This window comes from Oncorhynchus nerka, linkage group LG5 (genome assembly GCF_034236695.1).
Source record: "Oncorhynchus nerka isolate Pitt River linkage group LG5, Oner_Uvic_2.0, whole genome shotgun sequence".
NCBI lineage: Eukaryota > Metazoa > Chordata > Actinopteri > Salmoniformes > Salmonidae > Oncorhynchus > Oncorhynchus nerka.
Genome location: NC_088400.1, coordinates 793163 through 807333, shown reverse-complemented (window position 1 = coordinate 807333; position 14171 = coordinate 793163). Strand labels below are relative to the sequence as shown.

Below are 14171 nucleotides of genomic sequence, written 5' to 3'. Positions count from 1 at the left end.
TAGAACATCCTTATACCCCTCCCCTCCTCTATATAGATAGAACATCCTTATACCCCTCCCCTCCTCTATATAGATAGAACATCCTTATGCCCCTCCCCTCTGTAGATAGAACATCCTTATACCCCTCCCCTCCATGTAGATAGAACATCCTTAACCCCCTCCTCCATGTAGATAGAACATCCTTAACCCCCTCCTCCATGTAGATAGAACATCCTTATCCCCCTCCTCTATGTAGATAGAACATCCTTAACCCCCTCCTCTATGTAGATAGAACATCCTTAACCCCCTCCTCTATGTAGATAGAACATCCTTAACCCCCTCCTCTATGTAGATAGAACATCCTTAACCCCTCCTCTATGTAGATAGAACATCCTTAACCCCCTACTCTATGTAGATAGAACATCCTTATACCCCTCCCCTCCTCTATGTAGATAGAACATCCATATACCCCTCCCCTCCTCTATATAGATAGAACATCCTTATACCCCTCCCCTCCTCTATGTAGATAGAACATCCTTATCTCCCCTCCACTATGTAGATAGAACATCCTTATACCCCTCCCTCCACTATGTAGATAGAACATCCTTAACCCCCTCCTCTCCTCTATGTAGATAGAACATCCTCATGCCCCTCCCCTCCTCTATATAGATAGAACATCCTCATGCCCCTCCCTCCTCTCTGTAGATAGAACATCCTTATGCCCCTCCCCTCTGTAGATAGAACATCCTCATGCCCCTCCCTCCTCTATATAGATAGAACATCCTCATGCCCCTCCCCTCCTCTCTGTAGATAGAACATCCTTATGCCCCTCCCCTCTGTAGATAGAACATCCTTATACCCCTCCCCTCCTCTATGTAGATAGAACATCCTTAACCCCCTACTCTATGTAGATAGAACATCCTTATACCCCTCCCCTCCTCTATGTAGATAGAACATCCTCATGCCCCTCCCCTCCTCTATATAGATAGAACATCCTCATGCCCCTCCTGTAGATGAACATCCCTCCCCTCCTCTATGTAGATAGAACATCCTCATGCCCCTCCCCTCCTCTATGTAGATAGAACATCCTTATACCCCTCCCCTCCTCTATATAGATAGAACATCCTTATACCCCTCCCCTCCTCTATATAGATAGAACATCCTTATGCCCCTCCCCTCTGTAGATAGAACATCCTTATACCCCCCCCTCCTCTATGTAGATAGAACATCCTTAACCCCCTACTCTATGTAGATAGAACATCCTTAACCCCCTCCTCTCCCCTATGTAGATAGAACATCCTTATGCCCCTCCTCTATGTAGATAGAACATCCTCATGCCCCTCCCCTCCTCTATGTAGATAGAACATCCTTATCTCCCCTCTATATAGATAGAACATCATTAACCCCCCTCCTCCATGTAGATAGAACATCCTTAACCCCCTCCTCTCTGTAGATAGAACATCCTCATGCCCCTCCCCCTCTATGTAGATAGAACATCCTCATGCCCCTCCCCTCTGTAGATAGAACATCCTCATGCCCCTCCCCCTCTGTAGATAGAACATCCTCATGCCCCTCCCCTCTGTAGATAGAACATCCTCATGCCCCCCCCTCTGTAGATAGAACATCCTCATGCCCCTCCCCTCTGTAGATAGAACATCCTCATGCCCCTCCCCTCTGTAGATAGAACATCCTCTTGCCCCTCCCCTCTGTACATTTAACATTTAAGTCATTTAGCAGACGCTCTTATCCCAGAGCGATCTCCATGTAGATTCACCTTATGACCTCCAGTGGAACAGTAGTGCATCTAAATCTTTTCAGGGGGGGGGTGAGAGGGATTACTTTATCCTATCCTAGGTATTCCTTAAAGAGGTAGGGGTTTCAGGTGTCTCCGGAAGGTGGTGATTGACTCCGCTGTCCTCTCTGTAGAGGGAGTTTGTTCCACCATTGGGGATAGAACATCCTCATGCCCCTCCCCTCTGTAGATAGAACATCCTCATGCCCCTCCCCTCTGTAGATAGAACATCCTCATGCCCCTCCCCTCTGTAGATAGAACATCCTCATGCCCCTCCCCTCCTTCCATCTCACCACCATGTTGAACACTGACTAACTGTTCTGACCCGTCTGCTGCTGCTGTCAATGGTCACCTTCATATCTACATTTAATCATATTATGTTTATATTCATGTACAGTATTTATTAATAAAAAGACATTGTGAACTTTGTGAATGTCAATGTAAACAATGTCTTCCTGGTAGTTTCCAGCAACAGAAGAGGAGATAACCCCAGATGAACAGTGTTCTGGTGTGTGAGGCATCCGAGGCACTATGGAGCTTCCAGGCTTCTTCCTCCCAGCTCTCTAACTCAACAGGAAACTGGAAACACAAACAGTCAGTCAGACAACGGAGTGAAAAGTAGGTGTGTGTGTGTGTGTCTGTGTGTGTGTGTTTATTACCTGTAAGGGTATCCATGGTATTTAGCTCTAAAGATGGACAGCAGCCAACTGAAGAAGAGCATCACCAGACCGATCCCTGCTACACACATGACTAGAGACAGAGGAGACAGAGAGGGGGAAAGGAGAGAGAGAGCAGAGCAGAGGTCACGATCAGATGAGCTCCTGCATTTTTCAGCATTTTCTTAGAGTTAGATAAACTTTTATTTGGTTCGGATGGAGGAGAGGGTGAGGGGGACGGAGGAGAGGGTGAGGGGGGCGGAGGAGAGGGTGAGGGGGACGGTGTGTGACAGAGAACAACCCACTAGAGAGGTGGCCACCCCCAAAGAGAAGCCAGCAGAACAGCCCACCTCAGCACCCGACAAAAGTCTCGACACCACAGCAGAACAGTCCACACCAGACCCTGACCATAGAGTCGACATCACAGCAAAACAGACAAGCGGCTCTCACCCCCTCTGAGCACCCCCCCTGTCAGCCTGCCTGATAGCCCTTCTGACAACCCCCCCACACCCACTGAGGACATACACAAGACATAGATTGTACTACGGAACGACTTGATTAGTGTAGTGTCAACAACGCAGACACTGCCAGCTAGCCTACATAGTCAACAACGCAGCCTCTGCCAGCTAGCCTACTTCAGCAGTACTGTATCATTTTAATCATTTTAGTCAATAAGATTCTTGCTACGTAAGCTTAACTTCCTGAACACTCGAGACGTGTAGTCCACTTGTTATTCCAATCTCCTTTGCATTAGCGTAGCCTCTTGTGTAGCCTGTCAACTATGTGTCTGTCTATCCCTGTTCTCTCCTCTCTGCACAGACCATACAAACGCTCCACACCGCGTGGCCGCGGCCACCCTAATCTGGTGGTCCCAGCGCGCACGACCCACGTGGAGTTCCAGGTCTCCGGTAGCCTCTGGAACTGCCGATCTGCGGCCAACAAGGCAGAGTTCATCTCAGCCTATGCCTCCCTCCAGTCCCTCGACTTCTTGGCACTGACGGAAACATGGATCACCACAGACAACACTGCTACTCCTACTGCTCTCTCTTCGTCTGCCCACGTGTTCTCGCACACCCCGAGAGCTTCTGGTCAGCGGGGTGGTGGCACCGGGATCCTCATCTCTCCCAAGTGGTCATTCTCTCTTTCTCCCCTTACCCATCTGTCTATCGCCTCCTTTGAATTCCATGCTGTCACAGTTACCAGCCCTTTCAAGCTTAACATCCTTATCATTTATCGCCCTCCAGGTTCCCTCGGAGAGTTCATCAATGAGCTTGATGCCTTGATAAGCTCCTTTCCTGAGGACGGCTCACCTCTCACAGTTCTGGGCGACTTTAACCTCCCCACGTCTACCTTTGACTCATTCCTCTCTGCCTCCTTCTTTCCACTCCTCTCCTCTTTTGACCTCACCCTCTCACCTTCCCCCTACTCACAAGGCAGGAAATACGCCGACCTCATCTTTACTAGATGCTGTTCTTCCACTAACCTCATTGCAACTCCCCTCCAAGTCTCCGACCACTACCTTGTATCCTTCTCCCTCTCGCTCTCATCCAACACTTCCCACACTGCCCCTACTCGGATGGTATCGCGCCGTCCCAACCTTCGCTCTCTCTCCCCGCTACTCTCTCCTCTTCCATCCTATCATCTCTTCCCTCTGCTCAAACCTTCTCCAACCTATCTCCTGATTCTGCCTCCTCAACCCTCCTCTCCTCCCTTTCTGCATCCTTCGACTCTCTATGTCCCCTATCCTCCAGGCCGGCTCGGTCCTCCCCTCCCGCTCCGTGGCTCAACGACTCATTGCGAGCTCACAGAACAGGGCTCCGGGCAGCCGAGCGGAAATGGAGGAAAACTCGCCTCCCTGCGGACCTGACATCCTTTCACTCCCTCCTCTCTACATTTTCCTCTTCTCTCTCTGCTGCTAAAGCCACTTTCTACCACTCTAAATTCCAAGCATCTGCCTCTAACCCTAGGAAGCTCTTTGCAACCTTCTCCTCCCTCCTGAATCCTCCTCCCCCCCTCCCCCTCTCTGCAGATGACTTCGTCAACCATTTTGACAAGAGGGTCGACGACATCCGATCCTCGTTTGCTAAGTCAAACGACACCGCTGGTTCTGCTCACACTGCCCTACCCTATGCTCTGACCTCTTTCTCCCCCTCTCTCCAGATGAAATCTCGCGTCTTGTGACGGCCGGCCGCCCAACAACCTGCCCGCTTGACCCTATCCCCTCTCTCTTCTCCAGACCATTTCCGGAGACCTTCTCCCTTACCTCACCTCGCTCATCAACTCATCCCTGACCGCTGGCTACGTCCCTTCCGTCTTCAAGAGAGCGAGAGTTGCACCCCTTCTGAAAAAACCTACACTCGATCCCTCCGATGTCAACAACTACAGACCAGTATCCCTTCTTTCTTTTCTCTCCAAAACTCTTGAACGTGCCGTCCTTGGCCAGCTCTCCCGCTATCTCTCTCAGAATGACCTTCTTGATCCAAATCAGTCAGGTTTCAAGACTAGTCATTCAACTGAGACTGCTCTTCTCTGTATCACGGAGGCGCTCCGCACTGCTAAAGCTAACTCTCTCTCCTCTGCTCTCATCCTTCTAGACCTATCGGCTGCCTTCGATACTGTGAACCATCAGATCCTCCTCTCCACCCTCTCCGAGTTGGGCATCTCCGGCGCGGCCCACGCTTGGATTGCGTCCTACCTGACAGGTCGCTCCTACCAGGTGGCGTGGCGAGAATCCGTCTCCACACCACGTGCTCTCACCACTGGTGTCCCCCAGGGCTCTGTTCTAGGCCCTCTCCTATTCTCGCTATACACCAAGTCACTTGGCTCTGTCATAACCTCACATGGTCTCTCCTATCATTGCTATGCAGACGACACACAATTAATCTTCTCCTTTCCCCCTTCTGATGATCAGGTGGCGAATCGCATCTCTGCATGTCTGGCAGACATATCAGTGTGGATGACGGATCACCACCTCAAGCTGAACCTCGGCAAGACGGAGCTGCTCTTCCTCCCGGGAAGGACTGCCCGTTCCATGATCTCGCCATCACGGTTGACAACTCCATTGTGTCCTCCTCCCAGAGCGCTAAGAACCTTGGCGTGATCCTGGACAACACCCTGTCGTTCTCAACTAACATCAAGGCGGTGGCCCGTTCCTGTAGGTTCATGCTCTACAACATCCGCAGAGTACGACCCTGCCTCACACAGGAAGCGGCGCAGGTCCTAATCCAGGCACTCGTCATCTCCCGTCTGGATTACTGCAACTCGCTGTTGGCTGGGCTCCCTGCCTGTGCCATTAAACCCCTACAACTCATCCAGAACGCCGCAGCCCGTCTGGTGTTCAACCTTCCCAAGTTCTCTCACGTCACCCCGCTCCTCCGCTCTCTCCACTGGCTTCCAGTTGAAGCTCGCATCCGCTACAAGACCATGGTGCTTGCCTACGGAGCTGTGAGGGGAACGGCACCTCAGTACCTCCAGGCTCTGATCAGGCCCTACACCCAAACAAGGGCACTGCGTTCATCCACCTCTGGCCTGCTCGCCTCCCTACCACTGAGGAAGTACAGTTCCCGCTCAGCCCAGTCAAAACTGTTCGCTGCTCTGGCCCCCCAATGGTGGAACAAACTCCCTCACGACGCCAGGACAGCGGAGTCAATCACCACCTTCCGGAGACACCTGAAACCCCACCTCTTTAAGGAATACCTAGGATAGGATAAAGTAATCCCTCTCACCCCCCCTTAAAAGATTTAGATGCACTACTGTTCCACTGGATGTCATAAGGTGAATGCACCAATTTGTAAGTCGCTCTGGATAAGAGCGTCTGCTAAATGACTTAAATGTAAATGTACTTATGGACTCAAATGGGAAATATATAGAAGAAAAAAAACTTTTCCCCAAAAACAGTGTGTTTAAACTCTGGTGTCCAAACACCCAGCGCGCCCTCGACCTTCTGTCTGAGGACCAACTAAGCTCACCCAGCCACATAATATTACACAGGAGGCACAAACGACCTGAGAGCACAGCAGGAAAGGGTGGCCACAGCACTGAAGGGAGGGATTGAAAAGGCTTCTTCTACTTTCCCTAACGCACAAGTGGTTATCTCCACCCTGCTACCACGAAAAGACTTCCACCCTGCCACCATACAGCGGGTAAATGCAAGTATTTCCCGTGACTGTGCCTCAAAACCAAATGTTTTCCTGGTCCACCACTCCACCCTGGACTTGAACAGCCTCTATGACCAGGTCCACCTCTACAAGGCAGCAGTGCCCACCTTAGCCCGAAAGGACATCGCTCTCAAACGTATCCCCAACACTTCACACAGGAGCAACAGATCAATAGACACCCCACCCAGACCGGCGAGACACCCTCCCAGACCTGCAGGACCCCCCCTGGACCTACACATAGAGGATCCATGCCAAGAGGAATTACATCCAGACCACAGCACCCCCAGACACATCCACACCCCCACCCCATCCAATCAACACCCCCCCACGTCAACCATGCCCACACCCCATTTAGGCCCCCTCAGATCAGACCTATGCCACTCCTGCCCACCCCATGCACCCCACCCCCGCAAAGAGGGCCTCAACATGGAAGCCACACATACACCCAGGTAGTGAGCGGGCAAACAGTCCCAACCCCCACTCTCACACTCGCCCAAGCCAATGGCATGTACCAGATGCTCAGCAGGCTCTGCTCACACTTACTGGCCTGAGGCCAAACCACGACCAACAACATTGGACACTCTATGGAACACTATATCATCCTGGAATATCCAAGGCCTGAGGTCATCTGCCTTTGGCCTAAAGAGCCCGGACTTCGGTAATACAGACATTGTCATCCTGCAAGAAACCTGGTATAGAGGAGACGGACCCACTGGTTGCCCTCTAGGTTACAGAGAGCTGGTAGTCCCATCCACCACACTACCAGGTGGGTGGTATAGAGGAGATGGACCCACTGGTTGCCCTCTAGGTTACAGAGAGCTGGTAGTCCCATCCACCAAACTACCAGGAGGGTGGTATAGAGGAGATGGACCCACTGGTTGCCCTCTAGGTTACAGAGAGCTGGTAGTCCCATCCACCAAACTACCAGGTGTGAAACAGGGAAGGGACTCAGGGGGTATGCTAATTTGGTATAGAACAGACCTAACTCACTCCATTAAATTAATCAAAACAGGAACATTCTACATTTGGCTAGAAATTGAAAAGGAAATTATCCTAACAGAGAAAAATGTCCTCCTGTGTGCTACCTATATCCCCCCACTAGAATCCCCATACTTTATTGAAGACAGCTTCTCCATCCTGGAGGGGGAAATCAATCATTTCCAGGCCCAGGGACATGTACTAGTCTGTGGCGACCTAAATACCAGAACCGGACAAGAACCTGACACCCTCAGCACACGGGGACAAGCACCTGCTTGGAGGTGACAGCATTTCCTCCCACATATGCCCCCCTAGGCACAACTATGACAACATAACCAACAAAAACGGGTCACAACTCCTGCAGCTCTGTCGCACGCTGAGTATGTACATAGTCAATGGTAGGCTTCGAGGGGACCCCTATGGTAGGTACACCTATAGCTCATCTCTTGGCAGTAGTACTGTAGACTATTTTATCACTGACCTCAACCCAGAGTCTCTCAGAGCGTTCACAGTCAGCCCACTGACACCCCTATCAGACCACAGCAAAATCAGTCTACTCTTTTATTTGTATTTATTTCACCTTTATTTAACCAGGTAGGCAAGTTGAGAACAAGTTCTCATTTACAATTGCGACCTGGCCAAGAAAAAGCAAAGCAGTTCGACACATACAACGACACAGAGTTACACATGGAGTAAAACAAACATACAGTCAATAATACAGTATAAACAAGTCTATATACAATGTGAGCAAATTAGGTGAGAAGGGAGGTAAAGGCAAAAAAGGCCATGGTGGCAAAGTAAATACAATATAGCAAGTAAAACACAAATGGTAGTTTTGCAATGGAAGAATGTGCAAAGTAGAAATAAAAATAATGGGGTGCAAAGGAGCAAAATAAATAAATAAATTAAATACAGTAGGGAAAGAGGTAGTTGTTTGGGCTAAATTATAGGTGGGCTATGTACAGGTGCACTGTGAGCTGCTCTGACAGTTGGTGCTTAAAGCTAGTGAGGGAGATAAGTGTTTCCAGTTTCAGAAATGTTTGTAGTTCGTTCCAGTCATTGGCAGCAGAGAACTGGAAGGAGAGGCGGCCAAAGAAAGAATTGGTTTTGGGGGTGACTACAGAGATATACCTGCTGGAGCGTGTGCTACACGTGGGAGATGCTATGGTGACCAGCGAGCTGAGATAAGGGGGGACTTTACCTAGCAGGGTCTTGTAGATGACATGGAGCCAGTGGGTTTGGCGACGAGTATGAAGCGAGGGCCAGCCAACGAGAGCGTACAGGTCGCAATGGTGGGTAGTATATGGGGCTTTGGTGACAAAGCGGATTGCACTGTGATAGACTGCATCCAATTTGTTGAGAAGGGTATTTGAGGCTATTTTGTAAATGACATCGCCAAAGTCGAGGATTGGTAGGATGGTCAGTTTTACAAGGGTATGTTTGGCAGCATGAGTGAAGGATGCTTTGTTGCGAAATAGGAAGCCAATTCTAGATTTAACTTTGGATTGGAGATGTTTGATATGGGTCTGGAAGGAGAGTTTACAGTCTAACCAGACACCTAAGTATTTGTAGTTGTCCACGTATTCTAAGTCAGAGCCGTCCAGAGTAGTGATGTTGGACAGGCGGGTAGGTGCAGGTAGCGATCGGTTGAAGAGCATGTATTTAGTTGTACTTGTATTTAAGAGCAATTGGAGGCCACGGAAGGAGAGTTGTATGGCATTGAAGCTTGCCTGGAGGGTTGTTAACACAGTGTCCAAAGAAGGGCCAGAAGTATACAGAATGGTGTCGTCTGCGTAGAGGTGGATCAGAGACTCACCAGCAGCAAGAGCGACCTCATTGATGTATACAGAGAAGAGAGTCGGTCCAAGAATTGAACCCTGTGGCACCCCTATAGAGACTGCCAGAGGTCCGGACAGCAGACCCTCCGATTTGACACACTGAACTCTATCAGAGAAGTAGTTGGTGAACCAGGAGAGGCAATCATTTGAGAAACCAAGGCTGTCGAGTCTGCCGATGAGGATGTGGTGATTGACAGAGTCGAAAGCCTTGGCCAGATCAATGAATACGGCTTCACAGTAATGTTTCTTATCGATGGCGGTTAAGTTATCGTTTAGGACCTTGAGCGTGGCTGAGGTGCACCCATGACCAGCTCTGAAACCAGATTGCATAGCAGAGAAGGTATGGTGAGATACTTAAACAGAGCAATACTCAATCATGAGGCATCAAAGCCAAAGGAACTGAGTAACATTAAGAAATGCTATAGATGGAAGAAATGCAGTTTGGAAAGCTACCAAAAAACAATTAGGCAACAACAAATTCAATCCCTTTTAGACAATTTCCTGGGTAAAACGTTCCACTGTAATAGTGAAGGTGTAAACTTGGCAGTAGAAAATCTTAACAGTATATTTGACCTCTCAGCTTCCCTATCAAATCTAAAAATCTCAAATAGAAAACCGAAGAAAATTAACAATAATGACAAATGGTTTGATGAAGAATGCAAAAATCTAAGAAAGAAAGAAAGAAATTGAGAAACCTGTCCAACCAAATACATAGAGACATGGAAAACCCGAGTCTACGCCTTCACTATGGTGAATCACTAAAACAATACAGAAATACACTACGGAAAAAGAGTGAACAGCATGTCAGAAATCAGCTCAATGTAATTGAAGAATCCATAGACTCTAACCACTTCTGGGAAAATTGGAAAACACCAAACAAACAACAACACGAATAATTATCTATCCAAAATGGAGATGTATGGGTAAACCACTTCTCCAATCTTTTTGGCTCTATAACAAAGTGCAAAAACATATACATGATCAAATACAGATCTTAGAATCAACTATTAAAGACTACCAGAACCCACTGGATTCTCCAATTACATTGAATGAGTTACAGGACAAAATAAAAACCCTCCAACCCAAAAAGGCCTGTGGTGTTGATGGTATCCTCAATGAAATGATCAAATATACAGACAACAAATTACAATTGGCTATACTAAAACTCTTTAACATCATCCTTAGCTCTGGCATCCTCCCCAATATTTGGAACCAAGGACTGATCACCCCAATCCACAAAAGTGGAGACAAATTTGACCCCAATAACTACCGTGGAATATGCATCAACAGTAAGCTTGGGAAAATCCTCTGCATTATTATTAACAGCAGACTCGTACATTTCCTCAATGAAAACAATGTACTGACCAAATGTCAAATTGGCTTTTTACCAAATTACCGTACAACAGACCATGTATTCACCCTACACACCCTAATTGACAACCAAACAAACCAAAACAAAGGCAAAGTCTTCTCATGCTTTGTTGATTTCAAAAAAGCCTTCGACTCAATTTGGCATGAGGGTCTGCTATACAAACTGATGGAAAGTGGTGTTGGGGGTAAACCATACGACATTATAAAATCCATGTACACAAACAACAAGTGTGCAGTTAAAATTGGCAAAAAACACACACATTTCTTCACACAGGGTCATGGGGTGAGACAGGGATGCAGCTTAAGCCCCACCCTCTTCAACATATATATCAACGAATTGGCGCGGGCACTAGAAAAGTCTGCAGCACCCGGGCCTCACCCTACTAGAATCCGAAGTCAAATGTCTGCTGTTTGCTGATGATCTGGTGCTTCTGTCACCAACCAAGGAGGGCCTACAGCAGCACCTAGATCTTATGCACAGATTCTGTCAGACCTGGGCCCTGACAGTAAATCTCAGTAAGACCAAAATAATGGTGTTCCAAAAAGGTCCAGTCACCAGGACCACAAATACAAATTCCATCTAGACACTGTTGCCCTAGAGCACACAAAAAACAATACATACCTTGGCCTAAACATCAGCGCCACAGGTAACTTCCACAAAGCTGTGAATGATCTGAGATACAAGGCAAGAAGGGCATTCTATGCCATCAGAAGGAACATAAATTTCAACATACCAATTAGGATTTGGCTAAAAATACTTGAATCAGTCATAGAGCCCATTGCCCTTTATGGTTGTGAGGTCTGGGGTCCGCTCACCAACCAATGACTTCACAAAACACCAAAAATATCCTCCGTGTACAACGTAGAACACCAAATAATGCATGCAGAGCAGAATTAGGCCGACACCCACTAATTATCAAAATCCAGAAAAGAGACGTTAAAATCTATAACCACCTAAAAGGAAGCGATTCCCAAACCTTCCATAACAAAGCCATCACCTATAGAGAGATGAACCTGGAGAAGAGTCCCCTAAGCAAGCTGGTCCTGGGGCTCTGTTCACAAACACACCCTACAGAGCCCCAGGACAGCAGCATAATTAGACCCAACCAAATCATGAGAAAACAAAAAGATAATTACTTGACACATTGGAAAGAATTAACAAAAAAACAGAGCAAACTATAATGCTATTTGGCCCTACACAGAGAGTACACAGCGGCAGAATACCTGACCACTGTGACTGACCCAAAATTAAGGAAAGCTTTGACTATGTACAGACTCAGTGAGCATAGCCTTGCTATTGAGAAAGGCCGCCGTAGGCAGACATGGCTCTCAAGAAAAGACAGGCTATGTGCTCACTGCCCACAAAATGAGGTGGAAACTGAGCTGCACTTCCTAACCTCCTGCCCAATGTATGACCATATTAGAGAGACATGTTTCCCTCAGATTACACAGATCCACAAAGAATTCGAAAACAAATCCAATTTTGATAAAATCCCATATCTACTGGGTGAAATTCCACAGTGTGCCATCACAGCAGCAAGATTTGTGACCTGTTGCCACGAGAAAAGGGCAACCAGTGAAGAACAAACACCATTGTAAATACAACCCATATTTATGCTTATTTATTTTATCTTGTGTCCTTTAACCATTTGTACATTGTTAAAACACTGTATATATATAATATGACATTTGTAATGTCTTTATTGTTTTGAAACTTCTGCATGTGTAATGTTTACTGTTCATTTTTATTGTTTACTTCACTTTATATATTATCTACCTCACTTGCTTTGGCAATGTTAACACATGTTTCCCATGCCGAGAGAGAGAGAGAGAGAGAGAGAGAGAGAGAGAGAGAGAGAGAGAGAGAGAGAGAGAGAGAGAGAGAGAGAGAGAGAGAGAGAGAGAGAGAGAGAGAGAGGAGAGAGAGAGAGAGAGAGAGAGAGAGAAGAGAGAGAGAGAGAGGGGGAAGGACAGAGGAGAGAGAGAGAGCGACAGAGAGAGAGAGAGAGAGAGAGAGACAGAGAGAGAGAGAGAGAGAGAGACGGAGAGAGACAGAGAGAGACGGAGAGAGACGGAGAGAGACAGAGAGAGAGAGAGAGAGAGAGGCAGAGAGAGAGGGGGGAAGGAGCGACAGAGGAGAGAGAGGGGGGAGACAGTTAGTTCCAGCACACCTGTGACACATACTCATCAAGCCTAGTGGGACCAGCTACTTCAAAAGAGGTAGAGAAATAAAAAGAGATTTAGAAATATACAGTGCCTTCAGAGAGTATTCAGAACCCTTGACACCCCAACCCTTCCACATTTTGTTGTAATACAAAGTGATTAAAATGGATGTCATTTTTTGTGTCAGATCTACACAACATATTCTGTCAAAGTGGAAGAATAATTCTTACAATATGTTTTTATTAATGGAGAAAAAAACACGAATACACTACATGACCAGAAGTACGACAAAAATCTCAGTACGCGGACACCTACTCATCAAACATCTCAGTACGAGGACACCTACTCATCAAACATCTCAGTACGCGGACACCTACTCATCAAACATCTCAGTACGCGGACACCTACTCATCAAACATCTCAGTACGCGGACACCTACTCATCAAACATCTCAGTACGCGGACACCTACTCATCAAACATCTCAGTACGCGGACACCTACTCATCAAACATCTCCTTACAAAATCAAGTGCATTGCTGCTATAACAGCCTCCACTCTTCTGGGAAGGCTTTCCACTAGATGTTGGAACATTACTGCTATAACAGCCTCCACTCTTCTGGGAAGGCTTTCCACTAGATGTTGGAACATTACTGCTATAACAGCCTCTACTCTTCTGGGAAGGCTTTCCACTAGATGTTGAAACATTGCTGCTATAACAGCCTCCACTCTTCTGGGAAGGCTTTCCACTAGATGTTGGTACATTACTGCTATAACAGCCTCCACTCTTCTGGGAAGGCTTTCCACTAGATGTTGGAACATTGCTGCTATAACAGCCTCCACTCTTCTGGGAAGGCTTTCCACTAGATGTTGGAACATTGCTGTGGGGACTTGCTTCCATCAGCTACAAGAGCATTAGTGAGGTCGGACAGTGATGTTGGGGGCGATTAGGCCTGGCTCACAGTTGGTGTTCCAGTTCATCCCAAAGGTGATCGATGGGGTTAAGGTCAGGGCTCTGTGCAGCCCAGTCAAGTTCTTTCACACTGATCTCGACATACCATTTTGTATGGACCTTGCTTTGTGCACGGGGGCATTGCCATGCTGAAACAGGAAAGGGCCTTCCCCAAACTGTTGCTACAAAGATGGATTATGCACATTATCCTCCTCCACCAAACTTTACAGTTGGCACCATGCATTGGGGCAAGTAGCATTCTCCTGGCATCTCCCACACCCAGATTTG

At 47.5% G+C, this 14171-nt stretch overlaps 1 protein-coding gene across 1 annotated transcript in view; it reads right to left on the bottom strand.

Annotated features, from left to right (window-relative positions):
- Nucleotides 1–2146: 2146 nt before the first annotated feature.
- Nucleotides 2147–14171, bottom strand: part of LOC115119692 (magnesium transporter protein 1) — a 31203-nt gene continuing 19178 nt past the window's right edge. The window contains 2 exon segments of the mRNA XM_065018261.1: nucleotides 2147–2350; nucleotides 2431–2521. Coding sequence (XP_064874333.1) covers nucleotides 2335–2350; nucleotides 2431–2521 — 107 coding nt within the window. The 3' untranslated portion in view covers nucleotides 2147–2334.